An 18,122-nucleotide genomic window follows, 5' to 3' on the forward strand; every position below is an offset into this window, starting at 1 on the left:
CTCACACCCTAAAAACAAAGCAATACTAAAATGTGTTGTATTGACAGTGTTGCTGTTGCTTTTTATGCTCTTCCAAAGTATTTCATTAGATATTACTGAGATAAAGGACAACATAAACAGGATCTCCAAATGCCATGTTTTCTTTGGCTAAACCTTTTTATATTGTATTACTGAGCACACTACTGAGAGCAGGCAGCCCATTGTGCATGCCAGCTTCAAGAACTGGTGAGCTGCCATGCAGTGATGGAACCCGAAATCATCATCATCAACAAAACTTTATTTCGGACAAAATGTCCTAAAAAGTGCATAAAAAAAAACGACAAATAGATAAAAACAATACAAATAAACATACAATTTCAGATTTTAGTAATTCATAAGTCCTTGAGACATAAAATTTGGACAGAAGATGACACAATTTAGTCAGAGAGTTCATGGCGCAATAAATATATAAATTAACTAAAAAGAAATTCTTGGTAAAATAAGGAAACAGAGGTTCCTATATTTAAAAGTATTGCATGAATGAATAGCGGGAGATAGGTATACAGCATTTGTTAACAAACAATCAATTTTCATTCTGGGATTACAAAAGGGCCCTTCTAGTGCACCATACTGAAAACAAAAAACCGGCCACCGAATAAACTATTGGGATACCCGTGTCAGATTTCAGAATCCTAAAAGCTTCAAGACAGGACTTGGTGCCAAGATTCCTGCAAATCTGAGCCAACCAACGGCTCCTAGTCTTCTGGTATCCAGCACAGCAAAAGAAAACATGGAGCTCTGTTTCCTCGGGGCAATCACACATTGGACAATGGGTCAGATTTTGGTTACTCCATTTAGATGTAAAACAACGCAATGGTAGTACCCCGTGTCTGAATTGTAGGTAGAGCTTCCTGGCTGCAGGTGGAGTAATAAGATCTATTGCTGGTTCAAAACAAGGAAATGCTTTAATTTCTAGAAAGGCACTAGTACATTTCCCGGTCCCAGAAGAAATATTAAGTTGTGTTAATCTGTAATCACTATAGCATGCCTTCATTTGACCCTTTGATGTTTGCAAACAGGCAGACTCAGGGTCAAGCCAGCAATCTCCTAGGCCCAGGCTAGTTACGAGAAGCTTTATATGGTCAAACCATGGGATTTTTATAGCACCACAAGACCTTAATACCTCTGAGAGCTCCTCCCTATATGGAATTAGCTCGGGGGTAGTCCACAAACGTCGCCAATACATTATGGGCTTAAGTCCCGCTACTTCAGCTATTGATGTTATACCTGTATCCAGGCGTAGCGGGACCAGGGGGGTACTGCAGGGCAGTCTAAATAACTGTCTCAAGTATTGGTTCTCCACCTTCAATAATTTAGATATATTTAGGTGGCCCCATAACTCTGCACCATACAAAGCTCCACCCCTTGCCTGAGCCCTATATATTTCAACTGCTGGACTAACAATTCTTTTACTGGACTTATTAAAAACCTTCATGATGCCTCCTGAAGTTTGTGCTAGTCTTAACATTGATTTTGTGATGTGAGCCCCCCAATCCATAGATTTGGTTACCCGAACCCGAAATCACTGTGCAGTAGGTAAAATAGCAAAAATTAAGCAAAGCTCCAAGTAAATCACGGTTACAGTGATAGCATTTACTTTGAAGAGCAATGATGTAATTTTGCTGATCCGTATATTTCTACAGAGGTACTTAAAGATTACCCTAGAGAGATCAACATGTCTTTCTCAATGGTGAACAGTGAATGTTTGTGAGAGGAACCCCCGTTTGTACAGGAACAACTGAGGGAGGCACTATAAAAAGATGCAAGGCATGTCGCTCACTTTTGCTGAAGTATACATTGTAATCAACAAACTCTTGAGAGAAACAGTGTCCAGAGTTAAATATGTTTCTCGTTTGTGCCTCTAATATGCTCACTGTAGTGTCTGTGGCTGTTTCACAAAGCATTGGTGGCCACTTTCCTAGTTCTATTTGTATTTCAGGGAGAACAAGCAGTGTAGGTTTCTAATGGGAAGGTCACCATACAATGCACTGCAGGCTGATAACTTTGGTAACCCTGCAAGGAGATGGGAACCATCATGGCATCCCACTCTTGCATGAGGACTAGCTTTGAATGGTCTATACATCAGCGTTGCCTGTGGTATGATCTACAAAACAGGAAGTGGTATGAGAAACCATGCAAAGAACTTGAATGCAGGCCCGTGTTTGCAGATTCAATTTAATTAGCATGATGATCAGTTTTCAATTCACTCACCACAGATTTAACACGCTTCCTGCATTTCTTGATGCCCTCTCTCTTGAATGATCATGATGTTACAACTATAAGACTTTCACTTTTTTGCTAACATATTTTTTGACGCTTGATGCTGTGGAAAATGTTTTCCTTGCATACAATACATTGACTGGTTACTGTTTATACATTTCCTCTCCCTCTTTATTTTCCTCTGCCCAATTCTCAGCTCTAATTTGAACCATAGAGGGTACAAAGTTAAGGGTTAACATTTCCAGTATTCTGTCTAGGCTCCCACCCTGCAGACCTACCCTGGATGAGCTTCCACATGCCCATAAGATCACTATGTCTAATGAAATGTTGATGGGCACACAACATTTTAATTATTATTATTTTTTTTACCCATGTATAACTCATATATCGGGTCTGAGCAAGCCAAGGCAACATTGATGAGTCATTTTCATTGTTGCAATATGGTCTGAGCAACCGTTTCCCAATTTATTATAGGTGCCAGTAGTCCCATACCGTAAGTTCCCAGCACATATCGACTTGCTGATAGTATTCACAAAGACTATTCACATCCGAATGTTGGTTCCCTCAATTTAGAGTCTTTGCTCTAAAATATTTGAGTTTCAGTAAATTACCTCATTCCAAAAGTGTATAACCATTCACTAGGAAGTTAGAAAATGTACCACAAGTTTGTGTTGAAGAGAGATTTGTAATATTGTGTCTTCTATGGGAATTGCTGCTTTGTAGCCAACAGTTCAAAATAAACCAGCATGCATAGTTCATCTATTATAAGAACTGCATCACCCATCCCTTAGGATACATCTAGCAACATATATATGGAATCTAGATCCTCCTTCAATATTTAAAATACTTGTCTTCAGTGCTTTTCTAGAGGGAATACATAATGATATTTGATCATCAATTGTATCAGCAATTGCATTGATCTTAATCAATTTCAATTACATTTTTATTGTCAGCAATATTTATGTGCTACATTTACACACTAGCGAAAAGGAAACCCTATTACAAATCATGTTTTGCAAATTTGATAGTACATTATAGTTATTTGTGCTACACTGAAGCCAAAAGATGTCTTTCAGGTTTTCCAAGAGCACGTCCAACATGTTTGAAGGGAGCTACTTTAATTTTCTTTGGAAAATCCCCTTTAAAAGATCAAAGCAGAGAGAAAACATGGAACACAAATCTCTATATAGTTTGAAACAACACTACTGTGCATGACTATTATTGCTATTTTAGAAGGGGTATTTAGGAATACCTTTGTTTCCACTCCAGCATAAAATCTTTCTCTTTCATGCGACTGAATGCTGATATAATGTTCCTGTGCAGTTTATGAATCTGCTACACATTCATATTAGAAAAGAAAAAGTTATACTTCAAAAATGTGTTTTGTAGATGTATGTGTTATAAAGTACCATGAGATATACCCAGTCATTCCATGAATTGAAAGGACTGCTAAGAAGGTTCATACATAACACAAGCTGTTTAATACACGTGTTGAAGTAAAAAAACAAAAAATTACAATGGTGTTGACATCAGGGGGCATTGTGGTTTCCATGTTAAAGAAATACACAGTCAATGCTTAGTTTTTGTGTTTCCTACAGAAAGTAATGACAAAACCTAACCAACAGATGGTGGGATTATTCACCAGATGTGAATCAATTAAGCAATATTATCCAAGTGGGAGGGCGCTCCTGGTTAGCTATGTAATCAGGTTGACTCAGATTTTCCACTGGCCCTCCTCCACTCTGGTTAATAACTACATAGGCGTGCACTCTCTTTTTGGTAATATTGCTATTGTAAGTCAGACCCTTCCAATTTAGTGTAACATTCAGAAATCAGAAAATCTTTAAAAGGTTTGTTTTTCATTGGACTATTTAGGTGGAAGGTTTTACGAAGTATTCCTATTGGATTTCTATTTTGGTGACGAGGTCTGACACGTTTTTTGTCCCATTGAAAAGCATTATAGTGATTGTCTGGTTTTGGGGGTAACAGAAAGGAAGCTACAGAAGGGTGAAAACAGATTTTGTCACAATATAAATTGTTTTTCGGTGGTGCCATAATAATTGTGCTGCATTTTAAGGTGATTTCACCTGTGAAAATGCTTATTCTCTGCTATGATTTGGGGAACCATGTTTCAGAGGAAGCAGTTTCCTCTCCTTATTTTCTCATGAAAATGATGGGTAAGTGCTACAGAAGCTAAAATGAGGATACTTATTCTGTAAATTCATCAATTATCTTCCTCAGCCATGTGAAGAAATTAGTCTGACATGCTGTGTGAAATATGCATTTCCACAACAGCAGTAGGCTCTCAATTGATTCATCAGTGTCCTGCTGCAGCTTCATCATATGTCTAATGTGCAACAAGAAAGCCAGCATTCTGTATTCCCGACAAATATAAGGCACATCTTAATGCCATTTTATTGGAATAGAGGCTGTTGATTTGAACTTCCCCCTGAAGGTGAGTGCAGTAAATGAACAAAAATGAGAGGTTTTATTTTGTATTAGAAATTATGTAAGTCTTCTAGAAAGCTTAAATAAGCACACATTTTCAAGAAATTCCACACATGTTTCTTATTCATGTCAGAAAAAAATCTGTCATGCAGAGTAAAATGTGTACTTCAGCCTCAGCAGCAGTCTTGTCAGTTGAAGCCCTAGTGCTCTGCTGTAGCTTCACCTCTGAATTGTAATAAATAACTAGAATGCTAACATTGTGTAGCCAAGATGAAAGTTACCCACTCTTGAACACCAGTTGGTTGGAAAAGGAGCTGTTGAATTAAAAGCCTTTCCTATTAAACAGTATGACGTAAATGACCTTTGAGCTTTTAATGTATATATGAAACCAGCTGCTTAGACATTGGAATTGTGTATTTTTAGTCATTTATGGTGTCACATATTTTTAAAAGGCTAAAATCATTAAAGTGAGAATCCTACTTTTGTGTAGCATTCTCTTTTAAAATCTGTTTTCTTAGACTAACCATCCTGCTTAATATTTCCTTTATTATAAGACAGTAACATTTTAGTAGGCAGAGGTTTTATTAAACTTCCATTCCTATGTAGAGCAATAGATTTTCATAGGTTCTGGATGCTATTTGCAGAATTATTTAATAGTTAAAATAAATACATTTGTGCTCCTATTGCTAGAAAGGTCCTTAGAATAAGAATCTGGTTGGACATTCTTTTTCCTTTCCCCAATTTAACTTTTTCAGTAGATAACTCTCCCTGTATGATCATGCACCTGCTTCAAAATAATTTTGATTGTGATATGCATATGTAGAAATGCATTTAAAAATACCTAGTCCTTGCCAATAAAATGCCGCTCTTTACATTTTATGAAGAACTGCATTCAAAGGTAATGAAAACCTATCTTAAAATAAGTAACAGTGACAGAACAATGAGGTTAATATTTTAAAACAGTCAAAACTTTCACGAGCTGCACGATTTTCACATACTGGTGCCATTTTAAACATATACACTTTTATTTCCGGAACTTGCTGCAACAGAGATGAGAACCATGTTAATTTACATATTCAGCCTTCTGCACAGTAAACTCAATGACTCTAAAGCTGTTTTCTCCGGCATGTCTCCCACTGAAGTCACATTGTATGAGGTAGGTGCACACTCACATTGGTTTTATGAGAATTCTGTGATCTTCAAGGCAGCTGATATGGGAAGAAGACATAGTGCTATGTGCGCTGTGACTGGGCTGTCAAAGGTATTAGCGATGAATTTCCTGAGTAGTTATCGACTGGATAGGAGCCAATAAAAATGCTGCTTCCTTCTCAATATCTGTTATTAATCATCTGAACTACTGATGCTGGTATGTCGAATTTTTTTATTTACAAAGTCTGTTCATGGTATTATGGATAATCATGTTTTTGTGGTTTTGTAATACTGATAGAATTGCTTAACAATGCTTTGTGGGGTTTTATGTTAAACGTTCGCACTAAAACGGAAAAATCTGGTTTATGTTTTAGTTACCCCAGTCTTTGCTAACGCGCCAAGTGATATGACAGTTGATATTGGAAGGAATGTTCAGATTCCTTGCAGCGCACATGGAGAGCCAGAGCCAGTGATAACATGGAATAAGGTAGTTTTTAGCTCAGTTTCTTTGAGGTGAAATAAATGTTCAAAATGAAGATCACTTTTTTTTTGTGAATACGTTTTTATTGTAGAGGACACATTTGTGCATGCTAGTCAGTAAGTCGATTTCAAGCATGTATTAATAAGTGTCACTGAACTAAAATGTTAAAGTTTGGTATTCCTTTTAAATGTTCAATGGAATGGTTCTAAGAATGTTGATTAGGAAGCTGCTGTATATTTATCTACCGTAAACCGCATGGTGTAAATCGTGCTAGAGCTAAAATTTGTATATGTGAATCTGTGCTTTTTCCATGTTTCATATGTGGTGGCTCCTCCGCTAAGGCGGAGAAGCATTGCCCCACTGCTTTCAGCAACAGAAATAAAGGAAAAATAAAATGATAACTCATTGTTATTATCATTTTATTTGTTCCTGTTGCGGTGGGGCTGTACGGGGCTGCTCTGCTCTTCGGGCAGGTGGGAGGACTGGTGGGCACTCCGTGAGTGCTCAATGACTGTTTGGCCGGCCTCTCGGGCCGGCCAAACAGTAATGCGTACTTTGCATGTTCTCCACCCAGGCTGCATTAGAGAACATGCGCAGGCTCCTATTCTCTGGCTGAACACCTAACCACAGCGCTCAGACCAAAGCATTGTAACGTTGTGATTGACTGAGGGGAGCCTGGGTGCTTCCTGTTCCGGAGCAGAGGGACAATGAGGAGAGATGCAGCGAGGAAGCACATTTTTTTTTTCTTTTACCCCTTTTCCCACTACCACCCGCTCCGTCCCCCCAGTCCATGCCAGCCGGCCTAGCATATGGTCACCTGCATATAATAACTACTGGTTTACATTTTTTTATATTTTGGTATGGCTGTGCTTAATTGATAACTGCAGTGACACTGCTAAAGTTAGGTTTGCATATTTTATTTTAAAGGAGATATTCCTTAGTGTCGTTAACTTTCCAGCACAAACTTGTAACTAAGAGCATTTTTTCTCCCTTATTTGTCACAGTGATACCATAGAATGTATTCATCCAGAATAATTTTATTTTTTTCGCAACCTGAGCCAAAGGATGTTCTTTATTCCGTACTGGTTCTAGGTGAATTCATGTTGCTGTGTTATATAGTTCTGCGAAGAAGAGTGGGACTGGAACCTCTTTCAGAACCCTTCTGAAACTTTTTTTAATTCTGTACACCCCTATTCCTTGATCCCCAGTGTAGGAAGCTGGCTTTCTATCTAGGGTACTAAAATGAGGTGCACTGTACAGAGAGTCTCGGTATCCCTCATCAGTGTACAGGGGCTTTCTTTAACAATAGCAAGGTGCTCTGTTTGTCATAGTGTGATTGAGCAGACTTAGGCTTATCAGAGTGGAGTGTTAGGCATTTGTTGCACACACATAATCAATAAATGAGACACACACTCAATAAGGAAATCCGACACCAATTTAGAAAAATAACGTACATTTTTATATTAATTTAGACATCAAGAGCCATAAGATTAGGTAAGTACTTTTCGAGTTAGTGATTTTCAGACACACAGAAAATACAGATGTTCGATTTGCACGGTAATGTTATCCTATGCGAGAAACATACACTGCATAGGGGTACTTTCAATTGAGTTATGGGGTTGTTCTTCTGGACTTAAGGTACGTAGGAGCCAAGGGCCTTGGAACCTCCAGCAGTTTCGATTTACCTGCCCCGGTGTTTCTGGGTGCAGAGGTGCTGGATGCAAGGGAAGGTACTGCTGACGTCTATGGAGAAAACCTGTAACAGAAAAGTAAGTGCTGCAAGTGGGGACTTGTGGACAAACATGGCCGTCATTTGGGAGTAGTCGGGGGTCACAGCTGTGACCTCCAGTTTGCTCAATGCTACAAACGATTTGCCACTCTGAGGCCAAGGGGTGGCAAAGAAAGTGCAAGGAGTTGCAGTAAGCAAGCTAGAGGTCGCAGCTGTGACCTGGACTTCCCCCAAATGACATCCATTTGGCCAAATCTGTCAGAACCCAAAGAGGGGCTAGTTTTTGAAGGTCTCAGGGGCAAGTGAGCACCATCGGTAGGCTCAAACTCATGATGTGAACCTGAGGGGTCGCTTGCGATGAACTCCCTCACTTTTTGGGTAGACCTGGAAATGGGGACAAAACAGGCCAGCAGGGCCACTCTCAGTGATGGCCTTGCTAGTGCTGATGTCCCACGTCGGTTGGTTAGTCTTGTTGGCGTTGGTGTCTGGGCTGGACACTGAACAGGCCTTGGTTGCTGCAAGGGATCTGGTACCATATGTATTGTTGCAGGGTGGCTCCTGGGGGTCCTATTGTCTTCAAACCTGGTGGGGAGATGTATCTGATCTCCTGGAGCACAGTGATCTCCTCCTGGTTGTGGTCTGTGCCTTCAGCCTGCAGGGAAGTGGCTCCTCCACTTCAAGGGAGATGCTGGCTTTTGGTGGATGCACAGCTGCATGACAAGTCAGCTCTTTGCAACTGTCGGGTGAGGACCAAGCAGGCAGGATTTGGTGCCAAGTCCACAGCTATTCCACAGTTCTTGTATTCTTCTGCTCTTCTTTGTCCTTATTCTTTTTTATTCTGGTGAATCTGTGTTCCTGGTGGGCAACTAAATACTGGTTTTAGGGGTGTTAAGGGGAGTGAAGTTTAGTAGCCAATGGGCAATTTACCAGTGGGGTCACTACACCACCTACATGACCACTTCCAGTAAGGACTGGGCATAACCCTGGCCCCACGTTCCTAATTCCACCAAAACGAAATGATGGAACCCTCCTCTTGTGTAGCACATCAGGTAGCCCGCCTTAAGGGTGTGACTAGCCTGGTGGTGCAGCACACCTACTAGCATAGCTAATTTCCCACCTGTCCTTGTGCCAAATGGGCCTCAGGGTAGGGGGTGGCATCTCCCAGGGCTGGGGAAAGCAAGGTCACATTACAAGGCAGCAGGGGCTTTGATGACTCTGGCCTTGATATGCTAAATCACTAGCCATCCTGCTGGAGGAGGTGTGAACACCTTCTTCTGGAGTAGGCATTGTTTCTGGCCTCAGAGGACATGGGCTGTTACCTGCATGGGGTCAGACACATCCCTGTGGTGGCAGGCTGGACAATACAAGACAGTAAGCATACTAGATAGTAGTAGGTTTTTCAGGTGGCACCTCTCAGATGCCCTTGGGTGCATGTCATAATAAATATTATACTGGCAACAGTACAGTTTATTAACGCAAGATGTTTGAAACCAAACCTCATAGACTTTGGTAAAGCTATCATGTAGCCGGGAAAGTCGCAATGATCAATGCTTAGTAAATATACTTAAGATGAATTGAACTAGACAACATGAGCAGATATGCCCTCACATATAATATAATGCACCCACCTTAGGGCTACAAGGCCTGCTGTAGGGGTGACTGACATATATTACATGCAGTGACTTTGGCATGCATGTAGGGTTTTCACTCATGGTTTGCACCAGGACACGCAGTCTGCAATAGCATCCTGCAAGCAGTTTGTATGGGGTTCGCTTAGGGTGGCATAATACATCCTGCAGCTCTTAGGGACCCTCTTTATTACCCATGCCCTAGGTACCAGGTGTACCACTTACTAGGGACTTACAGGGGTGCCAAAGCGTGTGCCACTTGTGCAACAATAAGTCTATTTTACCTTGTTTTTAGGGAAAGAGCACTGGCACTGGGGCCTGCTTAGGAGAGAACCAGTGCCCATCATTCAAGAAAACACCAGTACCAATGGCATAAAGTGGGGGTGACCATGACAAATAGGGGCATTTTCCTACACCCAGGCATCTTTTGTTCATCACAGCTGCTTTAATCCTCTGCTTCTGAGCAAGGCCTAGTTCAGATATATGATCCACTTCTGTATTCTTCTCAAGAAGCACCAATTTCCGACCCCCTGAGAGGAAGTGGCTAGAGTGCCTTTGGTACGTTATGGCATTTGCATATGGCTGAAATTCTAATTCCTTTGATATCTCTCTGCCTTGCTCACATTGAGCTATCTTTCACCTGCTAATATGGCTGGGCAGAACCCTGAAGCAATGCCTTCTCTATGAGACTGCCACCATTGCCCCTTTACTTGCATCCTTATTTATGGCAAAGCAGTAGTATTTGGTGCTGGGGTTGCTGCCCAAAATCTCCTGCGTTACAGCAGAGGAGCACATAACCCCATCCACTTCTTAATCCAATGCAGCACTGTTTAGATATTCCTGTGATTGTGGAATCTTGTTGTCCATTTGATTTCTCTGTAGATGCTTACCACAGACCAGTTGTCTCACAGCCTAAAATAATTTACTCATGTCGAGCTAGTTTGAAAAATCTCCTGTATCCACGTAGAGACAGTAGAAAGAAAATCAAATGGTTCATTCCATTTAAAATGCACATCCCTTTGAGTATTTATCTTAGTTTGCATGTCTGTGTTGTATTTACTTTTCTTTGCAACCCAAAGTATAAAGCAATACGAACCACTTTTGGGATCAGACCTTCACACCGAAATCTATTCGCTGGCTAGATGCATAGTTAGGAAACCAGCAATTTGGACAAACTGATTGACCCAGTAAGGGAACTTCTGCCTACCCAGCTTCAACAAAGCAATAATCACTGAGATGAGTGTAATCTCTTTTCCTTACTGTAGATATGACTCCCGTGATACACAAAGCACATGGTGGCAACTCATTTTCTGTGTGTGTAATATCTGAAATGACGAAATAAATGGTCCGTGCTTTAAAGGTAATTCCAGATGCAGTGATTGTTTTAACATTTTTCAGCCCTCAGGGCACAGTGGAAGTACTCCAAAGAGTAGTTTCAATCACATTTAACTTGGCAACACCTGAGTGTGTATTACCCAGAACTTCATTTCTGTCCTATTAAGTGGTATTCATTTGTAGGATAGGTCACACCATTCAGTCTTGCAAGTATTTAAATGTCCCATCTTCTATTGACCCCTTTCATGCGCACGACGGCCGGGAGCCGTCGTGCGCAACGGTGCTCGCGTGCTCACGACTGTCATGGCACATGGCACCAGAAATCCCTCTGGTGCAGGCACCAGAGCGATTTCTATTTCTCCCCTGTAGCCTCGGGAGCTGAGGAAGAGCTTCCCCAGCTCCTGAGGCCCATCCACCCCCGTTTCAGTAAAATGATGATCAGCGCGCACGTCGCGCTGACGTCATTTCACTGAAACCAAAACTGAAATGAGCCTTCAGGCAGAAAGCCGCCAGGGATTTTCTTGTTGCCATATGTAATTAGGGTGGGGCTGCCCAAAACGAGCATGCCAATGCCCCACCCTCCTGCCAAAATTACAGTCTTTCTGCTTCCACGGGAGGCAGATGGGAGCTGTAGCTCACTAGAAACCAGGGATTTTTTTTTTTTATTCATGTAGGGGTAAGGGCTGCCCAAAGTGGGCATGACAGTAACCCAACCCCCAAACCCCCCCCCCCCCGAGAAATTCCGATCTTTCTGCCCCCCCGGGAGGGCAGATGGGGGCAGTGTCCCCAGATCTGCCGAAAGCCCACTAGGTGCCTGCGATTACGCAGGCTTTTTTATGCGTGGGGACTGCCCAAAATGGGCATACCACTGCCCCCACCCCAACAAAAAATAGCCACAGTCTTTCTGCCCCCTGCGGGGGCTTATCACGGTGAACTCGACTCTCCCCCCCCACCTCCCTCCCCTGCCCCCCTCCCCGGGGCGGCAGAAAGCCCACTAGGCACGGACTTGTTTTTAGTAATGTGCCTACCTGTGGATTTTGGGCCCTGGCGCAGCTGGCACATAGGGAAACCTAGCAAACCTGTACATTTTTGAAAACTAGTCACCATGGAGAATTCAGGATGGGGTGAGTTGTCTGGCTCTCACCAGGTCCTGTTACCCAGAATCCCTTGCAAACCCCAAACTTTGTAAAAAAGAAAAAAACACATTTTCCTCACAATTCTGTTGTGGGAAAGTTCTGGAATCTGCGTGGATCCACAAATTTCCTTCTACACAGCATTCCCCCAGGTCTCCCGATAAAAATGGTACCTCAATCGAGTGGGTGGGTCAAGTACCCGCGACAGGCAAGGGCCCAAAACCTAGTGAGGCGACATCAAAATTACCTATCGCAAACCAACCTGGTTTTCAAGGGGGGTCCCATGAGTTTTTGGCCCGGGCTCTGTGGCCCTCTATGGAAACCTACCAATCCCACACATTTCTGAAAACTAGACACCCAGGGGATTTCTGGGAGGTATGGATTGCGTGGATCCCCCAGCGGGTTCTAGGGCCTCCCACACGAGTGAGGCACCATTTTTATTGGAAGACCTGGGGGAACGCTGGGTGGTAGGACAGTTGTGTCAGACCGGTGATGCCACAACTTTCCCACACAAAAATGTGTAGAAAAAGTATTTTTTTCATTTGAAGTGTGCAGCGGATTCTGGGTAAGAAAACGTTGGAAGAGCCACGCACGCCATACCTCCCTATAATCCCCCGGGTTTGGTAGGTTTCCCTAGCTGGCCACCGAGCACGGGGTCAAAAACCCAGGTGACCCCTCCTTGCAAAACCAGGTCGTTTTGTGATAGGCAATTTTGATGTTGCCTCAATACGTTTTGGGCCCTTGCCTGTCGCGGGTACTTGGGTCTCCCACACAAGTGAGGCACCATTTTTGGGGGAACGCTGGGTGGTAGGAAATTTGTGTTAGCCCGGTGATGCCACAACTTTCGCACACAAAAATGTGTGGGAAAAGTGATTTTGTTTCAACTAAATTTGAGGTTTGCAGGGGATGTTGGGTAAGAAAACGTTGGGGGATCCATGCAAGCTATACCTCCCTGGAATCCCCCGGTGTCTAGTTTTCAGAAATGTATAGGTTTGCTAGGTTTCCCTAGGTGCCGGCAGATCTAGGGTTCAAAATCTACAGCTAGGCACTTTTGAAAAAAAGGTCAGTTTTCACTGTGAAAACGTGGCGCGTCCACGCTGCGTTTTGGGCCATTTCCTTTCGCTAGCACTAGGCCTACCCACACAAGTGAGGTACCATTTTTCTCTGAAGACTTTGGGGAATGCGGGGTGGGTGGAATTTTGTGGATCCACGCATATTCCATAACTTTCCACCACATAAATGTGAGGAAAATGTTTTTTTTTTCTTTTTACAAATTTTGAGGTTTTCAAGGGAATCTGGGTAACAGAACTTGGTGAGAGCCAGTCAAGTCACCCCATCCTGGATTCCCCTGGGTGTCTAATTTTCAAAAATGTATAGGTTTGCTAGGTTTCCCTAGGTGCCGGTAGAGCTAGGGTTCATAAACTACAGCTAAGCACTTTGCAAAAAATGGGTCAGTTTTCACAGTGAAAATATGGTGTGTCCACGTTGCGTTTTGGGCTGTTTTTCTGTCGCGGGCACTAGGCCTACCCACATAAGTGAGGTACCATTTTTCTCTGACGACTTTGGGGAATGCGGGGTGGGTGAAGTTTGTGAATCCACGCAGATTCCAGAACTTTCCACCACAGAAATGTGAGGAAAAGGGGTTTTTTTGTGACAACTTGTGAGGTTCGCAAGGGATTCTGGGTGAAAGAACCTAGTGAGAGGCAGTCAAGTCACCCTATCCTGGATTCCCTTGAGTTTCTAGTTTAAAAAAAAAAATGTATAGGTTTGCTAGGTTTCCCTAGGTGCCGGCAGAGCTAGGGTTAAAAAAACTACAGCTAGGCACTTTGCAAAAAAAAGGGTCTGTTTTCACTGTAAAAATAGTGTGTCCACGTTGCGTTTTGGACTGTTTCCTGTCGCAGGCACTAGGCCTACCCACACAAGTGAGGTACCATTTTTATAGGGAGACTTAAGGTAGCACAGAATTGTAGAGCAACTGTTATTACCTATTAACTTTCGATGCATTTCTGCCTTCCAAATGAAAGACAATGTGTAAAAAATAAGTCATTTTGAAAAATGACCTATAATTCTCATGCTATTATGGGTACTCACAATTTCGGAAATGTGCAAATATCTACTGTTTTTAAACTCTATATTTAGTTCCAATTTCAGAAATACATAGGTGTCTTTCCTACTGATTTTTCCATGTATATATTTTCCCAAATTAATCGCTATATACCCGGAACATAATGAAAAACATTGCAAGACGCTGCTCAGTTATTGGCTCTGGATTCGTCGGGTTCTTCGTGAGCCTACAAGTCCTATATATCCCTACAACCAGAAAGGTCAAGCTGATGTAACGGTATACTGCTTTCAAACAGCTGTCACATTTAGAAGTTACAGGTGAAAATGTTGGCACAAATGTCTGTTTTTTTCAACTAATTTTCAATTTTTCCTATATTCAACTGTTTGTTTCTGTAAAAAAAACCTTGAAGGATCTACACATATGACCCCTTGCTGAATTCAGAATGTTGTCTATGTTTCTAAAATGTATAGTTTTTCAGGATCCATTATTGCTTTCATACCCATTTCTACCATTAACTGGAAGGATGTTGAAAGCACAAAAAATAGTAAAAATAGGCTATGTCCCAGAAAAATGCCAAAACTGTGTAAAGATTTTTGGTTTTCTGACAAAAGTCTGCTTGTCCCTGAAAGCTGGGAAGTTGGTGATTTCAGCATCATAACCCTTTTTTTGCTACCATTTGCAAGGAAAAAACCAGACGCTTTCATCTGTAGCCCTTTTTTCCCATATTTCCCCAAAAAAACAACATGTAGCTGTATTATGGCTAATTTCTGGGTCCCCTCCAGGGGAATCCACAAACCCTGGGTACCTTTTGAATCCCCTTGATGTTGGAAAAATAGAACGCAAATTTGGCGTGGATACCTTATGTGGTCAAAAAGTTACAGTGGCCTAAGCGGGAACTACCCCAAATAGCCAACAAAAGGCTTGGCACGGGGGGGAAAGGCCTAGCAGCGAAGGGGTTAATACAGTCCTCTATTCACATACATATGTTGGTGAATCTTTGAACAGCTAAATGCAACCCCAGACCTTCAGTTTTGTCATAACAACTTGAGTGCAGAGAAAGACTGAAACCTATGCCACCTATTTGTATGGCAGGACTCACTATACAACTTCTAAAATGAGTTTGTCATACCTGCACATTTAGCCAGGTTTTACTGTCCCTACCAAATGAATGCAAAAGGTTGTTAGGCAAAAAGTCAATCTCCTATTATTCTGTGTTGACTGAGTGATGGATTAGGGCCTGTTCAATTCGTAAGTCATTTCCAATATCGCGGACATGCTCGGGTCTCTTTAAAAAGCGTTTGTTGACAAGTGCCATATCGGCATTTGTGTATGTGTGAAAAATTGGAAAAGGTTTTGAAAGGATGCAAGTCACACCAAGGTACTGTTGCCTCCAGTTTATTGCAGCCGTCGTCTGCCAGCTCCCAGCAGCAACTGCCGCCCAATCACTAATAAGGTTCCACGCAGGGAACCCCAACGAGACCATTGTCCATGCATTCTAGATCCCAACACACCCCGTTCCTTCACAATTGACAACAGAAAATGTAACAAAGAAATGAAAAACAATGATAACAAAAATATATAGTCATTTCACATTACTAACTCAAGAACACAAATTGAGGAATATACAACAAAAGCTAATTTAGAACATAGTCCTGAAGTTTAGCAGGAGCAGTTCTCACCCTGGAAGGAACCCTTCTATTAGGAAGATGAATGCAATCAGGATGCACACCCATCTTATCATTCACATAACTCGCTTTAGATTCGGGCACCACAGAGATCGCCCACTTATTCCAACACCACCACACGATCCTTCACCTCCTTCACTCGAATAGGTGCAGAAAACCGTGATACTGCTTTGCAGACAAAATCTGGCCTCTTTATCCTCACACAATCACCGACACAAACAGGACAAACTCTAAAACTGTCAGCCACAGTGCTATACTTTTCTTGTACCAGTGCCCTCACATCAGCTACTCTTCCCATCTTCCCCAGATCAACACATTTCCTTAACATCCACTCCTTGTTCAGTTTTGAACTTGCAATCCTCCCCCTGAGTAGCATAAATGGAGACATGCCGGTAGTGATGTGTGAAGTAGTCCTCACTGCCCATAACATATCAGCAACCGCCACCCTCCAATGCAATCCATTCACTAAGGCCAATTGCAACTGGTCCTTAATTACATGGTTCATCCGTTCCACTAAACCATTACTGTGAGGGTGATAAAGAGAAGTGAGGATGTGCTTGATGCCATTTTCCTTGAAAACGTTCTACATCTCTCTGGACACCAATCGTGTACCATTGTTGGTCACCAGTTCCTCAGTGAATCCCTCACAGGGAAATAAATTGGTCATATAGTCCACTTAGACCGATGCATATTTTGGTGAGCTCCCAGTGATGCTAAAAGGTCCAGCTACATCAAAAGTTAGTTTGCACCAAGGCGAGTTTTTCATGGTAATCGGGTCAACAGGAGAAGGATATGTAACTTGCAACTTATCGCTTAAGAGACACATGCAGTAGTCCCGAACATAATATTTCATAGCCCTATTCAAACCAGGCCACCAGAAGTCCTGCCTAACCCTGCATTTAAAGGCTCAAATTTCTGGATGCCCTTCATGAGCCAAATTCAAAATCTTCCTTCAAATGCACACTGAGACTACCAGTAGACCACTTCTATGCAAAATACCACCAACCATTGACAGCTCATCCCCAACTCTCCTGTAAGGAATGAATTCCGAGGGTATATCCTTGCTGTTGGGCCAACCTACAGCCACAAAATTTTCCACCGCCTCAATCTCTTTATCATCCGATACAGCCTCCATCCAATCCTGCTCTGAAAGTGCCCCTTTGGTGGTATCCTCTATGGAACACACCTCACAAACCATTTCCAGATCATCCGTTACCACTTTGTTCTCAACACTCTCTTTCAGAGGCAACCTTGACAAACAGCTACATAATTTTTCACCCCAGCCACATATTCCAACCTACAGTGAAATTCCTGTAGTCTATACTGCCATTTTGCTATACGCGGCGTAGCTCTCCCACCCCCTTTTATGGTGAAAAGATCTAACAGTTTGTGATCCGTTCTGATAAGAAATTTGTTGCCCCACAAAACATTTCTAAAATACTGCACCACAATGCCAGAGCTTACTTTTCAATAGTGGAATATTTGTTTTCTGCCCCACATAATGTTCCAGTAGCAAAAGCTATGGTTTCTTCACAGCCATCACATCTCTTTTGCATGGAAACGACGCCAAGACCCACATTGCTTGCATCAGTAGATATGATGCATAAGCCATTGATGTTAAACAATGTGAGAGGACGTGCTTGTGCAATCTCCTTTTTTATGAGTTCAGCATTATTACTACTCCCTTTGTTCCACACATACCTTGCAATCCTCTTGAGAAACCCACTCAAACACACTGTTTTGTCAGAGAAATTGTTCACAAATTTAGCGTAATACTCCATTAACCCCAGGAAGGAGTGAAGTTGGTCCTTATTTATGGGTTCAGGTGCACTTTCGAAGGCTTCCAAAATCTTCATTTTGGGTTCCATCCCATTGCCCAAAATGTGATGACTGAAGTAATCCACCCCTTCTTGAAAGAACTTGCATTTGTCTTTCCTCAGAGTCTGTCCACCTGACTTTACAATCTCTAACACCTGCCTAACCATGTCGTCCTGCTCAGATTCCGTTTTCCCATAAAGAAGAATGTTGTCCTGGAAAGACACGACCACCACAGTGTTCTTGAATAGGTTTGCCACTCAACGCTGGGACACAGCAGAAGCTGATGCCAATCCAAACAGTATTCATATGTAAGGATAAGCACGATAAGGACCTTCAGGTTTTACAAAAGATATGAGGTGCCTAGAGTCTTTGCCTAATTTAACTTGCCGATA

At 42.2% G+C, this 18,122-nt stretch overlaps 1 protein-coding gene across 2 annotated transcripts in view; it reads left to right on the forward strand.

Annotated features, from left to right (window-relative positions):
- The window catches only part of PXDN (peroxidasin), a 565,162-nt gene that overhangs the window by 350,542 nt on the left and 196,498 nt on the right, over positions 1-18,122 (forward strand). For both annotated transcript variants that reach the window (XM_085610787.1, XM_085610786.1), the window contains one exon: positions 6,231-6,343. In XM_085610787.1, the coding sequence (XP_085466913.1) occupies positions 6,231-6,343 (113 nt within the window). The remainder of the gene's footprint in view (positions 1-6,230; positions 6,344-18,122) is intronic.

This window comes from Triturus cristatus, chromosome 6 (genome assembly GCF_964204655.1).
Source record: "Triturus cristatus chromosome 6, aTriCri1.1, whole genome shotgun sequence".
Classification (NCBI taxonomy): Eukaryota; Metazoa; Chordata; class Amphibia; order Caudata; family Salamandridae; genus Triturus; species Triturus cristatus.